Source organism: Podarcis filfolensis (genome assembly GCF_964270895.1).
Source record: "Podarcis filfolensis genome assembly, chromosome: Z".
Lineage (NCBI taxonomy): Eukaryota > Metazoa > Chordata > Lepidosauria > Squamata > Lacertidae > Podarcis > Podarcis filfolensis.
This window is the reverse complement of record NC_139617.1, coordinates 34,945,178-34,970,123: the sequence shown is the minus strand read 5'-3', so window position 1 is coordinate 34,970,123 and position 24,946 is coordinate 34,945,178. Positions and strand designations below refer to the sequence as shown.

Here is a 24,946-nt window from a genome sequence, read left to right as displayed (position 1 = left end):
GGCACTCATTTCGCTTTACTGGCCCAGGGAGTGGGCATTTGTCCGCTCCGCAGAGAGTTTTTCTCTGTGTCCCATGTGACCCCTTCAAAAAAAAAAAATTCACTTTACCACTGTTATAAAAATTCTAAGGTCCCAAATATAAAATAAGCGTTCATAAATGTACAAGGCAAACACATACCGTATTTTTCACTCTATAAGACGCACCAGACCACAAGATGCACCTAGTTTTTGGAGGAGGAAAACAAGAAAAAAAATATTCCGAATCTCAGAAGCCAGAACAACAAGAGAGATCGTTGTGCAGCGAAAGCAGCGATCCCTCTTGCTGTTCTGGCTTCTGGGATAGCTGCAGAGCCTGCATTCGCTCCATAAGACGCACACACATTTCCCCTTACTTTTTAGGAGGGAAAAAGTGAGTCTTATAGAGCAAAAAATATGGTACATAAGTATATAAGCCACTTGTCTGAAATAGTACAGGAAAGCAATCCTGAAGTCATTTTGACTCTCCCAAACCATTTTGACTCTCCAAAATTGACCTCTGCAAGGAGGAAGGAAATGGGAAATCCTCTCCATTGTCTTAAGGGTGTATTTGTGTATGAATAGAGTGAGCCCGTGACCTGGATTCAGGAATTAAAGTATTTACCATCACAAAAGAATGGCCAGGCTTCCCAGGCAAAGCAATCAGTGACCATTGTCAGGTATCCTGGCAGACAGGATTTCTGCTGTAGACCGCCTACTTCTGTGATGTATGTATGATGTTTTTGGGGTAGTCTTGAGCTACAGGGTGGGCAATTTCAAAAGTCTTTATAAGGGCTTGCGTACCATTGTTCAGAGTTCCTTCTCCCTCCTGCGTGTGGTGAGTGGGGACCCTGTTGCAACAGTTTAATAAAGATCAGGCTTACTAGCTGCTTTGCTTCTCAATATTCTCTGGTTGGCCTCTGTTATTTTCTCCTACAGATAGGGAACCCACTTAAGGACTCTATATGGGCTCTTGGATACCACATAAGGGAAAAGGAGCAGGGTTGTTGCTTTTTTTATAACACCACACTAGGCGGGAGCCTAGTTGGGTCCCCCAGGAAGTAGGGAGTTTGAGGGCTGCACACTCACACACAAAATTTGGGAGAAGTTAAAAGCAGTTGGTAGCGGGCATGAATAGGATGGCAGAGGCGGCACCAGTTGTCCCATCTCCCAACCTCAGCCCCAATCTCATTTTCTTCTGAGGTGATTATCATCCAGACAATCTGCCTCCTATGCCTCTTGCATACCCTCCAACATTTCCCCGCTCAAAATAGGGATGTCCTAACTAAGCACAAACAGGACATTGTGGGATCAAATCAGAAACCAGGATGGCTTCTGAAAATCCAGGACTGTCCCTGGAAAACAGGGGCACTTGGAGGGTCTCGCTTCCCCATTCTGAAGGAGGAGCCAGAGTGGTCCAGCTTTAGTGGGGAGGCTGTTGTCAAGGCAACCATGATTCACCCAGCCCAGCCTTTGTGACATCACTCACTGCTGCCTTCAAAGGCACCAACTGCAACTGATCAGCAGTTGGCAGTGAAGAGCAGGAGTGAAAGAGTTGGCAGTGAGTTTGAAGTCCTGGCCCCCAAGGCAATGATCAGGTCCATTGCTGCGGCCCTCCTCTGCCTCATCCGGACTTCCCAGAGGTGGGCTGGGCAGAGGGAGGGGCTGGTCCAAGGTCACCCTGTGAGTGTGGTGGCGGAGGGATGTCTTGAACCCAGGGCTCCAGTTTCTCAACTTCTCCCCATTCTCTCCTAGCTTCAAGAGGCTGTGAGAGCTGCTGCAAGAGGAACAAGGTCCACCCCATGGTCTCAAAGGAAGATCCTTGTGGGTCGCCAGGAGGTGGAAACAGGCAAGTCTGGGGGTCCAGGTGAGCAATTGTTCTTTTTAAAAAATATATCTTTATTGCATTTTTAAAAATTACAGAGAAAGCATGGATTAAACATTACATCCAGATATTCAAGAAGAAAACATACAAAAAGCGGGGGGGGGGGGAGAATAAAAAACAGAAAAAAATTAACCAAGTACACAAAATTGTTCAAAGGATACAAGCAGTAATTTAACTATTCTATACGCCAGGTTCTCAGAAACAAATACATTTGTTACCCTTCTTTCTTTCTTTTTTTTATAAATTTTTTATTGGTTTTTCAACACATATTAAAAGACAAAACAACACAATACATTAACAAACAGACATATAAACACGTATAATTTCTTAACCTTTCTTTCCTAAAACCTTCTTTCACCGACTTCCCCATACCTCCCCTTTCTGCATCCCTGTTTTAAATCCTTCCAGCAACCCCTAATTTCAATTTCTCATAAACACTTTCTTTAACTCTTTTTTCTTTTTCGTATCCAATTGTTTGTCACTGCAATTCTATTTTGCATTACCCAAGACATTTTAACATTCATTAATTTTACAACAATTCTTAAGATAAACTTTAAATTTCTTCCAGTCTTCTTCCACTGTCTCTTTCCCTTGGTCACGGATTCTGCCAGTCATCTCTGCCAGTCCCATGTAGTCGATCACCTTGGTCTGCCATTCTTCCAGTGTGGGTAGTTCTTGTGACTTCCAATACTTTGCTAAAAGTACTCTTGCTGCTGTTGTAGCGTACATAAAGAACGTCCTGTCTTTCCTTGACACCAATTGGCCTACCATGCCCAGGAGGAAAGCTTCTGGTTTCTTCACAAATGTGCATTTAAGCACCTTTTTCATTTCATTATAAATCATTTCCCAGAAGACCTTAATCCTAGGGCACGTCCACCAAAGGTGGTAAAAGGTACCTTCAGTTTCCTTACATTTCCAACATTTGTTATTGGGCATGTGGTAAATTTTTGCCAGCTTGACTGGGGTCATGTACCACCTATATATCATTTTCATAATGTTCTCTCTTAAGGCATTACATGCCGTGAACTTTATACCGGTGGTCCACAACTGTTCCCAGTCAGCAAACATAATGTTATGACCAATGTCTTGTGCCCATTTAATCATAGCTGATTTAACCGTCTCATCCTGTGTATTCCATTTCAACAGCAAGTTATACATTCTTGACAGATTCTTAGTATTGGGTTCCAGTAACTCTGTTTCTAATTTTGACCTCTCCACCTGGAAGCCAATTTTCCTGTCCAGTTTGAAAACTTCATTTATCTGATAGTAATGAAGCCAATCTCTTACTTTTGACTTCAATTTCTCATAGCTCTGCAATTTCACTTTTCCCTCCTCATGTTCTATAATTTCCCAATATTTTGGCCATTTGGGTTCCATATTAAGTTTTTTCACTTCCTTAGCTTCCATTGGTGACAGCCACCTGGGGGTTTTGTTTTCCAACAAGTCTTTATACCGAATCCAAACATTATATAAAGCTTTCCTAACAATATGGTTTTTGAAACTTTGATGAATTTTAACCTTGTCATACCATATATATGCATGCCAGCCAAATCTATTATTGAACCCTTCCAAATCCAAAATGTCTGTGTTTTCAAGAAGCAGCCAACTTTTCAGCCAGCAAAAAGCCGCTGATTCATAATACAACTTTAAGTCCGGCAGGGCAAACCCCCCTCTTTCTTTTGCATCAGTTAGTATCTTAAATTTTATTCTGGGCTTTTTGCCCTGCCAGACAAATCTAGATATATCTTTTTGCCACCTCTTGAATCAATCCATTTTGTCCAAAATCTGCAATGTTTGAAACAAAAACAACATTCTCGGCAAGACATTCATCTTAATAACAGCAATTCGGCCTAACAAGGAAAGTCTCAAATTTGACCATACTTCTAAATCTTTCTTAACTTCTGACCAACATTTCTCATAGTTATCTTTGAATAAATTCACATTCTTAGATGTCAAATTAATCCCCAGGTATTTCACCTTCTTTGCTACCGTTAAACCAGTTTCACTCTGAAACCTCTCTCTTTCAACCACTGTTAGATTTTTATCCAATACTTTCGTTTTCTGTTTGTTCAGCTTAAATCCTGCTACTTGACCAAATACTTGTATTAGCTCTAAAACTCTTCTCGTACTAGTGTCTGGCTCTTGTAAAGTTAGTACTAGATCATCTGCAAACGCTCTCAGTTTATATTGTTTAGCTCCGACCTGAATCCCTTTAACCAGCTGGTCCCTTCTGATCATGTTTAGTAAGACCTCCAAGACAGATATAAAGAGTAATGGGGATATTGGGCACCCCTGTCGTGTCCCTTTTTCAATAGCAAATTCTTCTGTTACTACATTATTTACAATCAGTTTTGCTTTTTGTTCAGAATAAATTGCACCTATACCATTCTCAAAACCTTGGCCTACCCCCATCCCTTGGAGATTTTTTTTCATAAAACTCCAAGAAATATTGTCAAAGGCTTTCTCCGCATCCACAAATATTAATACTGCCTTAGTATTAATATTAACTTCCAGCAACTCCATAATATCTATTATGTTTCTCACATTGTCTGACAAGTGTCTTCCTGGAAGAAAGCCCGCTTGGTCTTTATGAATCTCCCCCACCAAAACTCTCTTCAATCTTTTTGCCAAAATGTCTGCAAAAATTTTGTAATCCACATTAAGTAATGATATAGGGCGGTAGTTCTTAACCTGGTTCTTCTCAGTCTCTGACTTTGGTATAAGTGTAATATATGCTTCTTTCCACGATTCAGGTGCCTTCATCCCCTCTAAGATTTCGTTACAGACCTCCTTCAACGGTTGTATAAGCCATTCTTTCAAAGCTTTATAATATCTGGAGGTCAGTCCATCAGGTCCTGGAGATTTTCCCAATTGCATATTTTGAATGGCTCCCTCAATTTCTTGATCAGTTATCTTCTGGTTCAAAGTCACTTTACTTTGTTCAGAAATTTTTTGTAATCCATATTTTTTAAGAAATTCTTCTATTTCTTTTTCATTCACCGGCCCTTGTGCATAAAGTCTCCTGAAATAACTCTGAAAACAGTTTCTAATCTCATTTGGTTTATAAATGTTTTTTCCTTCCACTTCTAAATTTGTAACCGTATTCTGTTTTTGTCTCTTCTTCAATTGCCATGCCAAAAGTTTCCCACATTTGTCTGCCGATTCAAATGTCTTTTGTCTCATTTGTTTTATTTTCCATTCTATCTCTTGATTCATCAGTTCCATATATTGTCTCTGGTAGAACTTGATTTCTCTCAAGATTTCATGTGACTTTGGTTTAGATCTCAATCTTTTTTCTCCTTCTTTTATCTTTTCCAGGATCTTATCCTTCTTCTCATTCTGTCTCTTTCTTTTTATGGCATTCTGTTGTATTAAAAATCCTCGCATGACAGCTTTACTTGCGTCCCAAATTACTCTTTTTTCCACTTCTGTTCTCAGATTTATCTCAAAGTAGTCCTTTACCACTTTCTGGGCCTTTTTATAGACCTCTTCGTCTCTAAATAGGGAGTCATTCATCCTCCATCTAAAGGAGCCAGCTGTTGTTGGGTTCATCTCCATCTTTACAGCATTATGGTCGGAGCAAGTCTTTGGGCAGATTTCCACTTTCTTAATCTTTGATGCCATCCCACTAGTTATCCATATTTGGTCGATTCTAGTCCATGTCATTTTTGCTTCAGAGAAGAAAGTTCCCTCTCTTTCAAGAGGGTTCCTTGTTCTCCAGATGTCAATCAGGTTCATATTGTCAGTCATTTCAAAAAAGGTCTTAGGTAATCTCCCATCCTTGGAGATCACCTGTTTTTGTGCTTTGTCCATATTTGTAGAAACCACTCCATTCATGTCTCCCATTAAAATTACATTATAATCCAAAAAGTCTATTAATGTCTCATGCAATTTCTTAAAAAATTCTGACTTCCCTTCATTTGGTGCATAAACTCCTATTATCAATAATTTTTCTCCTTGAACTTGAATTTCAATTGCCAAATACCTTCCTTGTTCATCTTTAAATATTAATTTAGGGGCCAACTTTTCCTTTGCATAAATCACCACTCCTCTTTTCTTCACTTTGTCCGATGAAATGAATTCTTGTCCTAATCTTTTGTTAATAAGTAATTTTCGATGTACTCTAGTCACATGGGTTTCTTGTAAACAAATCAAGTCCAATTGTTCTTTTTTTAAGATATGAAAAACCTCTCGTCTCTTTCTAGGAAGATTGAGGCCATTACAATTCCAACTTAGAAATTGCAGAGACATCTTGTTATTTATTTGGTTACCCCTCCAACAGCTCCAAGAAGATCTTCTTCTGTTGATTTTTTAGCTCCAAAAGATAGATTGGAAATGTCTGGTAAATCCTCTAGGTCCGTAGGTTCCGCCGTCCCCTTCAAAAGATCCTCCTCATTCCTTGTCAGAAACTGTTCTTTGTCTTGCACTGTTTTTATCTTAATTTTCTTTCCTTTGTAGTTAAAAGACAGGCCTTGTGGGAACTCCCATCTGAATAGTATGTTGTTCTTTCTCAATAGAGTGACCAAATCCTTGTAATAGGTCCTCGCTTCCAAAATATATTTAGGGATATCTTTAAAGATCTGCACACGAGAGTCTTCAATCTCAAGGGCTGTTTGAAAATGTAAATTCAATATCTTGTCTCTCTCCTCCTGAGATCTCAAAGTTATCAGGCAATCTCTTGGGCTCTTTCTGTTCTGTCTCCTTCCCAGTCTGAAAGCAGTTGTTATCTTAAATTCCTCCTCTTTTAAGCTGTCCTGCCAAAAGTCCAGAAATTCTTTTGTAAGATAGTCTATCAAATTGTCCTTTTCATTTTCTGGAATCAATCTCAATCTCAAATTTCTACTTTTCCTCTGTAGTTCCAATAAAGACAGGGCAGCATCATGTTCTTCCAGCTTTTTACAGACTGGTACTATCTTTTCCTGTGTGTTTCCTGCAGAAATTTTTGCCTCCTCTGCCGAAGTTTTTGCCTCCTCTGCAAAAGGAGTACATAACTAGAGTACATCTTTCTAGTTATCTCATTTTCTTGAACTAATTTATTTATAGTCTCTGTATTCAGGTCCAATTTTGTTGATAATTCATTAAACTGTTTGGAGTTTTCAGTGCTCTGCTTTGTTAGCACTTCCAGAGTTTCATTTATTTTGACTAATGCCTTTGTTATTGTTACTGTATCCATGGAGGGAGTTGAAGCAGGTGCAGTTGGATTTACAATTGAGCCTCTTCTCTTTTGTTCAACTTTGCTCTTAGCCCTTGTTAATCTCTCCTCTGTTGGGCCACTCATATCCCAAGGTCTTTCCCACGAGAATCACTTTCAGCTGGGGAATTCCACAAGCCTGTTCCTTACAGTAAAAAATAGTGGCTATATTCCTACAGCCTCTAGATGGAGCAGCTCAAAGTTCCAAATACAAAGAAACAAAAGTTCCCTTCAGAGGTAAACAAAAGTAGCAACCAATTGTCCAATAATTTCCAAAATATCAAATTGTATCTTTCCAAAGTGCCAAACTTGTAACAAATAGGGTCTTTAGTTTATCCAAGGCAAAGCGCCTACTTTGTAGCAAATCGAATGACAGTTCTCAGTCCCGGTGGCTCACTTTCCAAGCAGTCCTCCCCAAGGGTTTAAAACGGCAGAATTTTCCCCTTCTAAGCTTCTTTCATGCAGGTAAAACAGATCACAAATCTTCCCCCCCTGCCCCTGCCTGCTAAGGGGGGGATTTAAGTCCAATGTCAGAGTCCGTCAATTTTAAAGCTGCTTTCTGTCAAATTGCAGCTTCCTGTCCGTTGCTTTATTTACATGCAGTCCGAGGAAGGCAGACTTCCTTATTTTTTGCCTTCTCCGTTTTCAGCCAATTTCAAATTGTTTCCTTTTAAATTTGTTGTTCAATCTTGCTCACGGTAGTCCAATTTAAATTCCAAATGTCAGGAAGGAATCGGCGCTCTCCGTCAATGGCGACGCGGCTTCACTCCACGGGCTGGGTAGCGGCTCTCAGCACCGCGCTCCCCGATGCCACTCCGGAGCCTTTAAAAAGACTCCTTTGCAGTAAAGGGGGGCGCTTAAGGTGCCCACCGAGCCTCCTTGCTCTCAGGCTTCCGCGCCTGAGATTTTAGGGGTCCCCGCTTCGCCGTAGCGGTCAGACCCGAACTCGTGAAGTAGCCTCCCTGAGCGGAGCTCAGCAGGAGGCGGCCATTAGCGCTGGCGCCGACCGGAAGTCCCATGTGTTACCCTTCTTTCTTTTCTTTACAGTCATTTTCTTTCTGTTCCAGAAAACTAGTTTTAATCCCTGCTATATTAGTTGACTTCCCTCTATTTCTTTGCAGCTTCAAAACTTAAGTGACAAATATTCTGTATTCATTTATTAAAATCATTTTTTCCATTATATCTGTGAGATTAATCTAAGCACAACCAAGTACTGTTTTTGAAACCATATTTTGTCAGGTAGTTTTTAAAGCAATCCCATTCCTTTTTTACCTTGTCGACTGAGTGATCTCTAATTAGTTCTGTCATTTTGGCTAGTTTGAGGTACTTGCACAACTTTAATTGCCACTCCTCTTTTGTTGGTATTAACTCACTTTTCCAGTATTTTGCTATTAGCATCCTAGCTGCTGTTGTCGCATAAAGTAACACTCTTTTATTTTCATTTGGGATGATTATTGTTAGAATGCCTAATAGGAAAGCTTCCGGTTTCCTTAAAAAAGTGTGTTTTAGCATTCTTTTTAGTTCCTCATAGATTATGTCCCAAATTTTTTTGATTTGGCAACATGTCCACCACATGTGAAATAAGGTTCCTTCATTTTGTTTACATCTCCAACACATATTGCTGTTATTTTTCTTTATTTTTGCTAATTTGGATAGGGTCAGGTACCACCTGTAAATCATTTTCATAAAGTTTTTTTTTTATTAGATAGCACGCTGTGAATTTCAAGTCTTTTTTCCATAATTTCCCCCATTTTTCCATCTCAACTGGATAGCCAAAATCGTGTGCCCACTTCACCATCACTTCCTTCACCTCCTCGTCCTGTATGTTATGTATTAAGATTAGTTGCAGTTCTCACTCAGGGCCACCAGTATGTAAATGAAGGATTGAAAACTGTCGCTCCTGATTGGTTAGCTAGTTGTGAGTTGTTACTGTTACAAGTTACTTAGTATTATATAAAGCAGCCAGCTAGGCTGCAGTCAGTCTGATTCCAGGAGCAGTTCTAACTGCTATAATAAAGAGCTGTGAATCCAACAGAGCTGTGTCCTTCGTCCATCTTTTCCACTATTCAACACTGGCGACGAGGATGGGATAGGATGAAACAAGACACAGCCAGAGCTGAACTGCTGAGCTGAACACTCAAGAGCTGAGATATCACTGAGGCTAGTGTCCATCCTTCACCATTCAACTGGCACCGGGAAAACATGGCGTCGCTACTGCCTCTACCCCTGTTTTGGCTAGAAACCGAGTCCTGGCAGTCTTATATCGTTCGGTTCGAATGCTACCTTGAGGCAAATGCTTTCACTGATTTGACAGACAATCAGAACAGAGCTCTTTTCCTCACCGTCTGTGGCTCAGAAGTTTTTGAGACGGCTAGGGCTCTTGTGGCTTCGCTTGCGGTGCAGGGACACACTGACTGGGACACACTGACTGAGAAACTCTAGGGACACTACGCACCCAAGGTGTCCAGAATTGCTGCCCTTCACGCCTTTCATCATCAGATCCAAACTGAGGGGGAGACAATCAACGAATTCTTATCGGCCCTCAGGAAGGCTGCATACCACTGTGAAGTGCTGGACTTGGACGATGCCCTGCTGGATCGAATCGTGTGCAGTGTGAGGGACAAGAAACTACAGCAAGGAAGCTCAAGCTTCCTACAGCTGTAGGAAGCTACAGCGAGCATCGAGGAAGCTCAAGCTGCAGAGGCAGCGAAACAATCAACAGCAGAGATCCGCAAGGCCAACAGCCCAACAATTTCAAAGAAGCCAACCTCAGTCCACCATGGAGAGATCAGTGAATCTGAGGGCTGCTCAGATGAAGAGGATGATGTTTGCCACATCAAGCAGGAATGTGGAAAGGTCAAACGGTGAACAACGTACCAATCAGACTGTGCGGGTTGTGGTGGCAACCACCCTCGGTCCAAATGTGGTTTCAAGGGCGCCATCTGTCAGCGTTGTTCACATAAGGGTCATATTGCGAGGGTTTGTTGCTCGTCTACACCAGCAGATAGGCTACCGGCACCGGGAAACAAGAAGGCTTCGGCAATGTATGCTAACAAGGACTGCCACGTTGCTTGGCCAAGCTGACAGTTGGCCAGGCTGACAGGTCTGAACACCGGAAAAATTATGTCACCGTGACTATTGAGGGAAAACCATGCGACATGGAAGTTGACACGGGCTCTGCCATGCCCATCGTCTCTTGGAGTACCATCAAAAGTTTGATTCCCAAATTATCTAAGAAACAACTGGACTCCACCTAGGTGCATTTGAGGAATTATCAGGGAAATAACATTCCAGTTGTAGGTGTGGGCAAGTTCAAAGTGATCTTCAAGGACTTTTTGGGACCGCTGAAGTTAGTCGTGGTCAATGGAAATTGGCCCAGCCTGTTGGGACTGGACTGGTTTGCGTCCCTGGGGTTGGAAGTTACAGGCATCCACAGCCTTTCACAGTCAGAAATAGACGCCATCGTCACAGAGTTTTTGGAAGTGTTTGATGGAACCTTGTATGTGGGGTCGCCCATATCCTTTAACCTCGATCCGCTAATCACACCCATCAGAGTCAGGCCTCGACACGTACCATTTGTGCTCAAGCCTAAGGTGGATGAACAACTAGACAAGCTGATTGCACAGGGGGTCCTGGAACCCATAGACAAAGCTAAGTGGGAGACTCCCATCGTGACGCCCATGAAGCCTGATGGGTCAGTGTTCATCTGTGCTGACTATAAGTGCACGATAAACAAGGAGCTCCAACAGCATGTGTACCCCGTCCCTGTCGTCCAACACTTACTACACTCACTGGGAGAGGGCAAGGTTTTTGCAAAATTTGACTTGCTCAGACACACCAGCAGCTGCCGGTAAATGACGCCACATGCTCATCTCAGCAGGAACACACAACAGCTTTTTGATCGGCTGCAGGATGTCCTGACCAGGTTCCAAGAAGCAGGTCTCAAAGTAAAGAGGGGGAAATGCCAGATCGCTGTACCACAAGTCGAGTTCCTGGGATACCTGGTTGACAGCTCCGGCATTCACCCCACGGGAGCAAAGATCAAAGCTATACAACAGGCTCCTGAACCACAAAACAAGAAGGACTTGCAGGCTTTTTATGTCTATTGAACTTCTATAACATGTTCCTGCCACACAAAGCGACCGTCGCTGAGCCCTCCATCGACTTCTGGACAAAAAGACGTTATGGACATGGGCCCCCCGGGAAGTCGCCACCTTTGCAGCTGTAAAGGCACTATTAACATCAGACTCTGTCCTCGCCCAGTACAACGAGGAGCTTTCTCTTGTCCTAGTCTGTGACGCTTCACCTTTTGGTGTTGGGGCCGTTCTCAGCCATGCTTTTCCTGATTGCAGAGAGGCTCCCATTGCGTACTTTTCAAGAACCTTGTCATCAGCAAAAAGGAACTACAGTTAGCTTGACAAGGAGGCGCTGGCGCTCATGGCACGAGTTAAGCGTTTTCACGAATACCTCTATGGCAGAGTTTTCGACCTCGTCACAGACCACAAACCTCTTCTGGGTATCCTGGCTGGTGACCGCCTGCCCCGCCCCCTCCACCGATTTTGTCGCCACGAATGCTACGCTGGACTGTTTTCCTTGCGGCTTATAATTATCGGCTCCTATACCGACCAGGCAAGTTGTCAGGGCACGCCGATGCACTTAGCCACTGGCCTTTACCAATGCTGGTTGAACATCTGGCGCCTTCATCAGTGGTACTCCTGATTGAGGAACTGCTTGCATTTCCTCTGTCAGCAGCTGACGTCGCTCTCCATGCTTCCAAGGATCGCATCATAAGCCCCGTTCTCAACTGGGTGTGGAGGGGGTGGCCAAAAGGGCCAACTGATCTGGAGTTCCAGCCTTTCACTCAACGGCAGCATGAGCTCTCAGCTCACTGGGGGTGTCTCCTATGGGGAGACCGGGTCATCATTCCCACCAAGCTTCATCAGCGTGTCCTTCATGCGCTCCATGTCGGGCACCCGGGAATTGTGTGCATGAAGGCATTGGCCCACAGTTTTGTTTGGTGGCTGGGCATCCTGGGTCAAATCGTGCCAGGCATGCCAGGAGTCAAGACCTGATTCACCTGTGCATCGTCGGAACTCATGGGAGACCCCCAGCGCACCATGGTCAAGGGTGCATATCGATTTAGCGGGGCCTTTCCACGGACACACTTTTATGGTGGTGGTAATGGTAAAGGGACCCCTGACCATTAGGTCCAGTCGTGGCCGACTCTGGGGTTGCGGTGCTCATCTCGCTTTATTGGCCGAGGGAGCTGGCATACTGCTTCCGGGTCATGTGGCCAGCATGACTAAGCCACTTCTGGCGAACCAGAGCAGCGCACGGAAACGCTGTTTACCTTCCCGCCGGAGCGGTACCTATTTATCTACTTGTACTTTGATGTGCTTTCAAGCTGCTAGGTGGACAGAAGCAGGGACCGAGCAACGGGAGCTCAGCCCGTTTCGGGGATTCGAACCGCCGACCTTCTGATCGGCAAGTCCTAGGCTCTGTGGTTTAACCCACAGGGCCACCCGCGTTGCTTTTTATGGTGGTAGTGGATGCATATTCTAAATGGTTGGAGGTGGTTTAATGTCCTCAGCCACCTCAGAACCTGATATCCGAGTGCTGCAGAGGCTTTTTGCCACACATGGGTTGCCAGACGTTCTTGTATCCGACAATGGAGCCCAATTCATGTCGGGCACATTTGAGCGCTACCTCCTTGGCTGGGGCCTCTGCCACGCTCTGACAGCCCCATTTCATCCAGCCAGCAACGGTCAGGCAGAGAGAATGGTTCGCTTGGCTCAAGAAGTGTTGGCATGTATGGCACAGGGGGACTGGCATGAATGGGTAGCCTAGTACCTGTTTGTACAACACATCATACCATGCACAACCACAGGCTGTAGCCCAGCCGATCTTTTGATGGGCCGCCGCCTGCGATCTCCTCTCAACCGACTGCAACCAGATTTCGCAGTGACAGATTCCCCAGGCTGTGCTAGCACATCACGTGTCTTCATTCCGGAATAGAAGGTATTTGCCCATAACTATGCAGGGGAGGTTCCCTGGGTGCCGGCTGTGGTGGTTGGGGTTACAGGGCAAAAGTGATATCAGGTGGCTTTTGACTGTGGATGGATATGGTGCCGGAACATTGACCAACTGCACCACTGGGCTGGGGATTGGGATGGGGGGACAGTGCCTCCGGCAGCCCGGGCAGAGGCAGGCCAGCTGCCAAGTACCGCTGAAGTTCAACCAGGCAAGGCTGGGGAGGAAACTCCAGCATATAGTCCACCTGTACCTGAAACCTTATGGTACAGCTGCAGTCCGGAGCCGCCACAGAAGCCGACATAGAAGCCTCCGAACCAAGCCATACACCTGCGTCCCCGGGGGAGTGTGTCATCGGGACCTAGCAACTTGGCTGCCCCTCCAGTGATACCTCGGTATTCTACCCGGACCCCTATACGTCCGGCCTACCCGAAAGATTACGCAGTATGAAGTACCTGTAATTCTAATCAAATCCGTGGCTAGCGTATATGGTATATGGTTGTAACAATTAAGGATTGGGGGAGCCTAACACCTCATCTAGTTGGGGAGGGGTGTTATGTATTAAGATTAGTTGCAGTTCTCACTCAGGTGAGTTGTTACTGTTACAAGTTACTTAGTATTATATAAAGCAACCAGCTAGGCTGCAGTCAGTCTGATTCCAGCAGCAGTTCTAACTGCTGTAATAAAGACCTGTGAATCCAACAGAGTGTCCTTCGTCCATCTTTTCCACTATTCAACAGTTTCAATCCAATAATAAGCTGTATGTTTTTGATAATATCTTTTTATTATTTAATAATAGTTCTTTTCAGTGACGGCTCCGGCCTGGTGGAATGCTCTGTCCCATGATACTAGGGCCCTGCAGGACTTGATTTCCTTCCGCAGGGCCTGTAAGACAGAGATAGTCCGCCTGGCCTTCAATTTGAATTAGCCTGATCCTCTATTCCCTTTTCCCTTTCCTCTTGAAACCCTTGAAGAAACCCTATCTGGGACCCCACATTTAAATTCTTCCCTGGTCTCCTTGCTGGCCCTAGTAGGACCAACTTGGCCAGTTAGCCCTGGTGATCATTTGATGTCCACTGACTGGTTCCCCCCCCCAAATTGTAGCACCCTGCTTGTGGTTAACGCTTAGCTGGAATGAAATATTCAACGCAGCAATAGAGAAATTAAAATAATAATTTATTTGTCAGACAAATAAATGATAGGCACAGTGGTATATGGTTACCAAAGCTGTGCCCACTCCAGCCCTGATGGTCAGCACTTATATTTCCTCAGCCCAGCCCCCTTGCTCCTTCTTTGGCTGCCTCTGTCCAATCAGCCTGGTTGAAATTCCTATTGGCTGTTTGCTAGAACCAATCATAAAAGATACACCCATTTCCTATTACCTTTTATGGGAGACAAAGAGCTATATTTCCTTCTATCCATAAATGGCAAAGAAGTAGCCATATATCTTACATTTGCCTCAACAAGGCACCTTAATTACCAGATCACCTTTTGCCCTTGTTGCCCCTCCATTCCAAAATAGATGGCTAAAACAGATGGCCCATTCTGTCTTACATTTTGTCTTAAACAGAGATCTTGGGTTCACATTCTCACACACCATCAATGAAATAAGAATCTAACATAAGAATCTAACATTTCTTACTTTCTAAATCCTTTGCATAATTACATTTAAGCCAGCAAATCTCATACATTAACATAGATAGCTTTTTAGAAGAAAAGGCATTTTCAAATTAAAACTCTTCAGTTTACACCCCCCTTTCTCGGCCAGCTGCTTTTCCCATTAGCTCTTGCCCTTTAACCTTAGGAAAATGTGGCTAAAGTCTCTAATGGGAGGCACATGGTATTATTTTCTGTTAAACAATAAATCCTACTATTTACTAACTCTTAATTAGTGTTTTTGCAGCTTGATTGTATAATATGTAGGGTCAGTAACCTTTGCTCCCAGCCTATAATTCCCTTTTACAACTTTGAGAATTTTGGCTCCTGCTATAAATCAGGGGGGCCCTTGTCCAGGAGGATAAACATCTGCCAAAGTCCTTAGCCAGCTGGTTTTCTGCCTGGCATGAAAACATTTGCAAATCTTTAAGCTCATTTTAAAATACAGGCCTTGATCAGATGCCTCAAAATGACCTCTGAGTTTTTGAATTTTATTGATATTGATGCTGCATTTTATGTTGTATTCTATGCTGTTTTATGCTGTTTTTAAGTCGTATTTTAATCAATGTTTTATATTTCCTGTTAGCCATCCTGAGCCTGGTTTTTAAACTGGGAAGGGAAGGGTATACTGTAAATAAATTATTATTATTATTATTATTATTATTATTATCCAATATCTTTGTGTCAAAACCATGCCAGGATCCTGAGACCCACAGGCATATCTGGCAGGATGGCGCCAAACAAAGGGTCCTGGACCAAAGTATTTTCTGAGATCTTTTTGATAACTGGGCCAACAATTCACCCTTCCCCTTGTCTGGCTCTTTTGAATTTGTATGTTTGGAATGAGACCTTAATAACAAAGAACTGATTTTGTATCTGTTGACACTGGCGGGACCACAACTGCCAAATTTTGGAAGACCTCAGCAGAGCAGATTCCTCGCTCCTTCCCAAAGATGAGTGTCAAGGCCTTCTGTGGAGATCAGGATTGGCAACTGGAGTCCCTGGGACCCAACTGCCCTCCTGATACAAATCAGCTTGTCTAAACCACAAACATGTCTTGAGGAAATGGATTTCTTGGATTCTCCCTCCTCCCTCCTCCCTCCTCCTCCAAAGCCCAACTGCCTTTAACTGTCACACACACCTGTCCCAACTGTCACCTGCCTATCTCACTCCATCCTCAGCCAATCAGCACACAGCACACCCCAAGGTTCCATCCTCTTCTCATAGTCCACCCACTGCTCTCACTTTACCTTATATCCCACGAATGTTTCTCTACACAACATTTTACTACATGTATAAACACCACACACAAAAACACACACACACACCCCTGAACGATTTGTGTCTGGCACCTCCTCTTTCCTTGGGAATTTTTAAACCGAGTATGTATGGCCATTCTAAGAGAATGAGGGAGGTGTTAATGATAAGTTCTGGCATATCTTTTTCTATAAGAATAGCACTATTTAAGCTATAGTTAAGTTATATTGAAGCATGCAGTGGGGAGGTCAGTGTAGTTCAAACTCACCATCAGGAGTGCCAGATAGGTTGCACCAATGTATTTGTACCACATTGCCATCTCGCCCCCTACTCTTATTTCCAGTAAGCAACTGCGACTCGTGTATAAATGCTTTGGACAAAGGAACAAATCTGTACAATGCTCCTGTAAAGTACGCCAGTATTAATTACCCGCCATTATTCATGGCAGGGAAGTGGTTTTAATCTGGGACTTCGAATCACACCAATTCTAAAAAAAATAAATAATGTAAACTCTGAAGTATCTACATATCTTCCATCGCCAGTAATTTGTGGTGGGTTGTTTTTATTATTATTATTATTTATAATACAAGAGAGAATGAGAGAGGTACAAAGATGTATATACAACTGTGTACATAATACAATCAAATTATATATAATATCAAATAGCGTTTTACACAGATTTATATTTACAATGTTAAAGTGACCAGCATTTCATGGAAGTCGAACACCATTTGTGAGACAACTCTATATATCATCTCCTTACAATAGGAATAGATATCATCATCAATAGGTACTATTACAAAAAATGTATATTTTACAAAAACAGAACAGAAACAAATGCCTCCAATATTGGATGCAGAGTTTACAAACAATCTTGATTGCCATGGAGAGAGAAAGAGGACTGAGATGGAGAGAGGTTCTGTCAGAGTAGACAATACTGATGGACAAATAGTTTGATTTGTTCTAAAGTTATGTTCCTACTTCACAGTCCATCTGTGATGGGAGCAGTTAGCCTGGGATTATAGTGGTGCTGAAACTCTTGTCAATAGCTGATCCATAAGAATTTCACCAGAGGTCAAAGAGAGCATGAAGCTTTTCAGTGGAGATAACAATTCACATCTACAGCAGAAAGCAACAGGGGTCAACCAGAATTCAGAGCTGGAGAAGGTGTGAAGAGTCCAGGAGCCCAGAACCCTGTCCAGTTTGGCTGGATCATTCACCAACCATGAAGTCCCCCACCCCAACCAACTACCTGTTAAGAACTCCAGAGCTCAATTCAGGAACCTGGGATCGAATCCTACCACAGGGGACGATAATGGAGTGCAGGTGCCTGTGAGTGTGTGGGCAGGTTTTGTTGGATCCATAAGAGAAGTGGGATCACCTGATAACTACCACCAAGCCTCTAGAATAGCCATGTGTGGTATGTGGTGGCTTCTGGATACTTCTGGACTCCATCTCCCATCAGCCTCTGCAGCAAGGATGGCAGGGCTGGCCCAAGATGTGTTGACATCTGAAGCTGACTCCAAAATGGCACCCCCCTCTCTGACAAGGAAGAAGGGGGGAGGGAAGATCTACTTCAGGAACAAGGGACGGAAAGAAATATTGACATTGGGATCTGCTTAAAATTCCTGACACCCGCAAAGTTGTGAGCTTTCTTTAGGAAGACCCCAAAATTGTTGAGCTTTTTTGAGGAAACCTAACCCAATAATAGTGATTTTAAGCTTTTTGAGCTGTTTCTGCTGCTTTTTCCATTGTGTTGCCCTACATCCCGGTTTTCTCTGACATTTTAACGATTTGGCAAAATTCCCCCCGACGCCATTTTTACACCTGCAAACCAGGACATGCCAGGAATTTTCCTGACGTATGGCAAGTCTAGATCTGCTGCCCTGATGGATCCTGCTGCCATAGGAAGAGATCTCACCTTGCCTAGCTCTGGAGGATGACCAACGGTTAAGGATAATAGAGTCTAGCAACATGTCATTTGCTATTCCTGCTTTAAACTTAAGAATGATGTGAAGAAGTGCTTATTCCTCTACCATTTACTTTTCTCTCCATTTTTGCCATGGCTTCATCTTACACTCAGCCTCTTATCTCGTCCCCAGAAATATATCTAACTTGGATGCCTGAGTCAATGGGCAAAATAGGGAAGACCATACAGGCCTCACATCATGAACAAGAAACCAAGATGGTGGAAATCACCCAAGGAACTTGGATGGAAATATTGAAATACTAAAATAAAAAATTAAGAGAGTCCCCCACCTAGTTCTCACACTTAGGAATATTGAGGCTTTGCCAGAGCCGAATCCCCTCATCATTCCAGACCAGACCAAAAGGTTCTTTAATCCCTCCCCAGTGCTCTGTTTCTGACAGTGGGCAGCCAAAGGCTGCTGGGAATCTCGAAAGCAGGGCCCAGAGGCCCCGCCCTGCCCCCCTTCTCTTGTTCAGACGGTAGACATGTGCCTGAAGATGTAAGTTCCATTTGCCAAGCCCCACTAGAAGCCGCTGCTGGATGGGTCCACCACAAAAATCCCCCTGCCCCTTTCCCCTGCGCGCTCACCAATGCCTTGGTGCCCACCAGTTCACGGCAGTGCCAGGGGGCTTCCTCCCGACCTCACAGCACCATGGTGGGGATGTGGTGAGCAAGGGAGGTGGGGTGCGGCACAGGCAGGGCCGGCGAATGCGACTGCAGGGAGCCGTTGGGGGGCCGGTGCCTGGCACTCTTCTGGTGGGCCCGCAGGCCGGCCAGCTGGGAATAGGCACTTTGGCAGACCTGGCACTTGTAAGGGCGCTCGCCGGTGTGGAGCCGGACGTGGTTGCGGAGGGTGGAGGACTGGCTGAAGCGGCGGTTGCAGAAGCGGCAGACGAAGGGCTTGTCCAGGGTGTGGATGCGCATGTGGGAGCGCAGGTTGCTGCGGGAGTTGAATCCGCGGTGGCAGATGACGCAGCGCATGCGGCCGGTGGAACTGGCACCTGCTTCAGCTGCGTGGAAGTCCTCTGCAGGGGCAATGGACAAGAGGGAGAAGTTTAGGTTATTTCCAGCATCAAACTCCACTCCCAAACAAAACATCATTTTATACACTTAGGCTTCATCTGTAACTATATATTTAAAATAGTTTCATACCGCTTTTTAAACACTTCCCCCAAAGAATCCTGGGAGCTGTAGTTTGTTCAGGGCGCTGTTATTTCCCTCCCAGACCAGAGCTACAATTCCCAGAGGAATTGTTTAAACCAGGCATAGGCAAACTCGGCCCTCCAGATGTTTTGAGAGTACAATTCCCATCACCCCTGACCACTGGTACTGTTAGCTAGGGATGATGGGAGTTGTAGTCCCAAAACATCTGGAGGACCGAGTTTGCCTTTGCCTGGTTTAAACCACTGTGATAGCTGCAGCTCTGTGAGGGGAACAGATATTATTTCATTCGGGTTGTGACTTTCTAGATAAAATCTGGTGAAGAAGAATGCCTTTTCAGGGGATGAAAAGGTTTTACAAAGCAGTCCTACGTGTTATGTACTCAGAAGGCTGGTGATGAGTGAACAATTGGTTTTAATTATTATTATTACAAGTTACATGCCACTTGACTGTAAAAAAAAATAAAATCCCCCAAAATCATTTACAAAAAGAATAAAATAATGAAATCATCAGTAAAAAAATAGTTAAAAACAATTATTTAAATAAGGCATTCCTAAACAAAAATGGTTTTAACAGGTGCTGAAAAGAATACAGTGAAAGCACCTGCTTGTTATCACTAAGCAGGAAGTTCCAAAGTGTGGGTGCCGCCACACTAAAAGATCTGATTTCTTACAAATCTGGAATGTGTATTATTCGGCTCCTGCAACAGGGCCAGTTCTGCAGATTGAAGCAGTTGAGTGGGTCTACTTATGACCTTGCAGGTAAGCTGGGTGCAAGCTGCTAAGGGCTTTATATACTAATAATAACACCTTGAAATTGGCCCAGTAGCAAATCAGCAACCAGTGATCTCTGAGTGCAGGTTTTATATGCTGATTTGGCCTCACTCCTGTCAGCAATCATGCTGCAGCATTCTGCACCAATTGCAACTACTGGGACAAGTGTGAGGGATGGCCTGCTTAGAGCGCATTGCATTAATTCACTCCTGAAGTAAACAATGAGATATTGAGCCCCTGATTTTAATAAAAATATATATAATCCTATAGGGCCTGATCCATCCCCACAAAGGAGCCCTCTTCCCTCACCCTGCCTGGCCTCAATAGCTCATGTGCAGTGCAGGGGCTGCCACTTTGGATAGGGGAGGTCACTGTCACCCTCCGGTTCACCCCCTCCAGCCATCCCACGTCTCCCAAGGAGCACCCTACCTTGGAAGTTACTCATGCCCGGAGCAGGTGAGCCCACAGATGGGGACGGATCAAGCCCATATTCTATATGTATGTCATTAATGAAATAAACAATGCAATTAATATTTATCTTGGAGGGTCGTGCAGCAACATCAGTACCACTCTATATACAACAGGAACGAAAACTTTAAAAAGACACAGCCCGAATGAAATAATATCTTTTAAAAATTCATTGCATGCCCTCAGATTCCCAAAATTAGAAACCACTTCTCTCCTTTCCCCTGTATAAATATTTCTCCTTGATAGCTTCAAAGACACTTATGCCCTGGATTTTTATTGGAAGACTCTATCAATGCAGACCTGTTTGAGATCTGGATCTCAACAACTCTGGAACTTAATGCCGATGGACAAACTGGCAACCCATAGGTGAGAGAGTCAAACAGGCAAGAAACCTGGTATAGTTTTATTACATATGCAACGTTAATGGGACATGGTTACAGGCTTCCGAGGACATATGACAACTTGCAGAATGATATCTTTGTTTATAAATTGAAGGTTGAATGTAATTAACTAGATATTTGGTGCTTCTGTGCAGGAGGCAGGAATTGCTGAATATCGATTGTCGCTTCTTGCATAAATAAGTAAAATAAGAAAATATTTTGAGGGGGGATTGCCTTCCAGCAAGCCCCAGCAAAGTAAGATAAAAGCATTAAAAATGACAGCGGCCCAGTTGATGCATTCGTTTGAAACACAGCAGCAAGATTAAACGTTAAGAGCTTTGTCAATTTTATTTAAAGGCTTCCCCCGAAAAGATATAAAGTGGCGGGCCTCCATCAGGAGACTACCCCCCCATACACACAAGCTGTGATGCTGCAACTGACGAACAACAAGAATTAAAGTGCATGTCTGCACTGCAGGATAAAAATGGTTTCACCTTTCTTTCCCCCCAGGGATACCTAAAACATTTACAACAGATGGTATTAAAAATATGTGGCACTCAGCATCAGCTTGAAAAAGAATAACTCATAAATTGCATGCTCAAATGCTCAAAGGACCCTGAAAAATTCTGTGTGGTTTGGTGGGGTACCATCTTATGTGCATCAGACACATGAGACTCCCTCTCCTTCGTACAGCGTGGAATTTGACTTTCCTGGTGGTCTTAAATACTTTACCAACCTATTATTAAGTCTGTTCTCAGATATACTGCACTGCTTTTTGTATTTGTTTTGTATTTATTTCTTCAAATTACTTTTTTTGAAGAGAGAGAGAGAGAGAGAGAGAGAGAGAGAGAGAGAAGGGACTGATTCCCACTTCCTCCCCACTCCACCCTGCAAATCCCGCAAACTGGCAGAGGGAAATCTTAAGAAAGGCAAGTTTTATACAATGCCAACCCTGAGCAGAATTCAACCATCTCCTCACCGTGCTTACTCTTCTTCTGCTCTTCCTCAAGTCCCAGCACTCCAGGGATCCCCAGGAAGGTATTGTGGGAGTTCCCATACCAAACGAGCAATTCTTGATCCGGAGGAATCATCTATAGAGAGAGAAGAGGGGGAACGGCTTTAAAAGAGGATTAGAAAAATTTATGGAGGAAGAGGAGGCTCTCCATGGCTACTAGCCACGATGGCTAGACTGTGCCTCCATGGCTGGAGGCAACAATGCTTCTGAGTGCCAGTAGCTAGAAACCACAGGAGGGGGGAGAGCTTTTGTTCTCAGGTCCTGTTTGCTGGTGCGTCTGGTCAGCTGTTGCGAGGATTGTGCTGATACCCTTCTAACCATTATTCTATATTATGGTAAGTCCAAAGTGTCAGTCCCTGTGCTTAAGAGCTGCAATGTTTAACCAATTAGATTAGGAGTGGGGAACACATTTAAGCCCAAGGGCTGCATTCTATTTTGGGTGACCTTCCAAGGGCCACATGACAGTGGTAGGTGGGTCCAGAGGGAAAAGTGAATGGAGCAATGCATGTAAAAATGTCCCTTGGCTAGTTTCTCTGTCCTCCATCCAGGAAACCAGAAGAGGCATTATCAGACCTCAAATTCCCTCAAGCAAGGCCATTGAGGGATATGGCCCTTATAAGAAGAGCTCAAGCGTGAGAAAGTGAGACCTGGAGGACCATTTCCCCACCCTTGAATTAGATTAATCAGTTGGAGAAAAAAGGATAATCTAAGACATGCCATAATCGTTCCTGCAGGAGATATTTATTTCTTATTTATAAGTTTAATCTTTTGGCTGCACCTAGTAGAAGAGGATAGCCTTTTTGAAACAGAAAAGGAGCTAGCCTCTTCTGCCAGGCAAACAGCTGCAGTTAAAAATATATATAAAAACTGTAGATGGAAAGCATCCTTTTAAAACAGGCATCCTCTCCACTCTGAAATATCCATCACATACAAGAGGTTATCTGAAATCAGGTGACCAGAGAGGGGGCCTCCTTAGCACTGCCTCCCCACATTTCTGGGAAGAGCCTCCTCACCGAGGCTTGCTCAGTGCTAACTGTAATATCAATGCTGGTGCCAAACAAAAGAGAAAAGAAAGAAACATTTTCCAGGCTTGGATGAAAAGGTTACACCAGCCTTTTGCAGAGAAAGGTGGTGCAATTTCTCTGTGAAAACACCCTCACATTCCACTACATCACAGAGAGAGCAGTTATTTTCTTTTACGAAAGCTAAGTAGCAAAATGGCATAAGGCGTTAGAGAGATCTTCTGCAGGAGAAAAGAACCTCCCCCTTCCCCAAAAATAAACCTACAAGTGTTGCTAAAATCTTAACTATCATTTTCACATTAGGAGACAAAACCCCAGACATGAAAGATGGCGCGTAATAACTGTTCTTAGCACATGGGTGTGCGTAGGCTGTGTTTGCATCTGTGTGTGTGTGTGTGTGTGTGTGTGTGTGTGTGTGTGTTGCATTTCGGAATATGCTGCAGGGGTAGATGCTCGCTGTGTGTGGTCTTCAGGTTCCAGCATTTCCCCACATTTGCAAAGCTTCACTTGTCCACTAAAGTGAAACAGATAGATCACCTAAAGCCAGCAGTAGAGTGACCTCCAGCCCTCCAGATGTTGTTGGACTCTAGCTCTCCTCAGCCTTGACTGTTTGGCTTCAGTGGTTGGTGGACAACGTAGCTTGGCTACATCAGGAAGGCAAAAAGCTCCCCACCCCCTAAACTAAAGTCCTCAGTTGCAATCTCTGATGGACACATGCACAGATGAGAAAGAAGTGGGCAGTTGTGGCTGCCACCCATTGGAACTGGTATGGTGTAAGGCAGGAAGCACAACAATAGGTGGTGCCAGAGCCAATGAGGGGCAGAGCTGATGGATTCCAGTTTTCTCCCCATCTTCCTCCTCCCAGCTGAGTTCTACAAAGGCAACTCTGACACTCAGGAGGAAGAAGCTGGTAGCCAGTTCCGTTCCATGGACTAATTTTAAGAAAGAAGGTAGACAGGTAAGGGCTGGCTGAGGGCAGACTAAAGTCGATGGGGCACCTCCCTGTTTGCCCTAATGGTCCATTCTCCTATAGAAATTATGCAGAGATGTTCTCAGCTGCACCTTATATAGAGACAAAACTAAAAAGTGGATAGCCTCTTAACATGGGTGTAGACGGGGGGGGCAGGGAGTAGCTCCCCCCACCAATCAAATAAATAAATAAATAAAAATACTTAGCTAACTGACCAATCAAAGACAGCATAAAAACTTGTACAGGGAAAAGCATATTGTGTCAAACACCTAAAAGTCCACAACAAAATACAATTTCCAATAAGAATTTCATAGAGCCGCCCCTTCTGGCTTCCGAGATTTCAAAGAGGAGCCTGCTGGAACAGGCTAGTGGCCCAACCAGTCCAGTATCCTGTTCTCACAGTAGCCAAGCAGATGCTTGTGGGAAACCTGCAAATAGGATCCGAGCCCAAGATCACTCTCTCCTTCTTTGTTTTCTAGCAACTGGAATTCAGAAGCATTACATCCTCTGGTTGTGGAGACAGAGCATAGCCATCGTGGCTAGTAACCATGAATAGCTCTACCCGCCACAAATGTGTCCAATCCCCTTCTAAAGCCATCCTAGTTTTTAATGACAAAGTGCCTTTGCATTTCAGCAGTAGAACAAGTATACCAGTAAATTGCTTTCCCTTGGCGCTACATTGGATTCAGTCCTATGTTTCTACATTGAACTCCCCACCACCAGAAGAATAATAAAAAGTCTGGAGAAGCATCAGCAACTTAGGTTGAGGGCAAGTATTTTTGCTCTCGCCCATTCCCTTGTCTGTAACACCCTTACCTCAATGGCCTTGTAAAAGATGCTGTTCCCAATTTGGACCACCTCCAGGTTCTGCTCCTGCTCATTTCTGGCACACTTGATGTATGTCATCCAGCTGCGATGGTCCTCTTGGCTGGCATCAATGAAATAACGGACAGTTCCATCTTCATTGAAGACCTGGAAAGAAGGGCAAGAGGGTTTCAGTCCATGAATCACACCCACCTACCGCATCTGAATATATGCATCCAGGTTACCCCACCCCAGAAAAGGTGTCACCAGTGTGTTGGAAAAGTTGTAGAAAATTATCAGGAACATCAAGGCTTTTAAAAAGTTGGGCTTTTAAATCTTTCTGCACCCTA

The 24,946-nt window shown here is 44.0% G+C and overlaps 1 protein-coding gene and 3 long non-coding RNA genes across 13 annotated transcripts in view; 2 read left to right on the top strand and 2 right to left on the bottom strand.

Moving 5' to 3' along the window:
- Positions 1-442: 442 nt before the first annotated feature.
- Positions 443-24,602, top strand: LOC310754568. 2 transcript variants are annotated; one of them, XR_014543864.1, is made up of 3 exons: positions 443-1,658; positions 1,771-1,882; positions 24,430-24,602. It is a non-coding gene; the product is annotated as an uncharacterized lncRNA (long non-coding RNA). The 2 variants fall into 2 exon arrangements; XR_014543865.1 differs by having other exon boundaries at positions 24,427-24,602.
- Positions 9,000-10,155, bottom strand: LOC310754652. The gene is made up of 3 exons (XR_014543939.1): positions 9,860-10,155; positions 9,503-9,652; positions 9,000-9,212 (listed from the first exon to the last, which is right to left on the bottom strand). It is a non-coding gene; the product is annotated as an uncharacterized lncRNA (long non-coding RNA).
- PRDM12 (PR/SET domain 12) overlaps positions 16,860-24,946 on the bottom strand; it is a 26,827-nt gene continuing 18,740 nt past the window's right edge. For 4 of the 9 annotated variants that reach the window (XM_083596500.1, XM_083596501.1, XM_083596498.1 and 1 more), the window contains 4 exons: positions 24,609-24,764; positions 21,765-21,876; positions 20,367-20,429; positions 16,860-19,028 (listed from right to left, as the gene is read on the bottom strand). In XM_083596500.1, coding sequence (XP_083452626.1) covers positions 18,646-19,028; positions 20,367-20,429; positions 21,765-21,876; positions 24,609-24,764 — 714 coding nt within the window. In that variant the 3' untranslated portion in view covers positions 16,860-18,645. The remainder of the gene's footprint in view (positions 19,029-20,366; positions 20,430-21,764; positions 21,877-24,608; positions 24,765-24,946) is intronic. The other 5 variants (XR_014543850.1, XR_014543851.1, XM_083596503.1 and 2 more) reach the window with 5 other exon arrangements.
- The window catches only part of LOC310754569, a 1,214-nt gene continuing 964 nt past the window's right edge, over positions 24,697-24,946 (top strand). Inside the window, exon 1 of the long non-coding RNA XR_014543866.1 lies at positions 24,697-24,856. This is a non-coding gene — a long non-coding RNA (uncharacterized lncRNA). The remainder of the gene's footprint in view (positions 24,857-24,946) is intronic.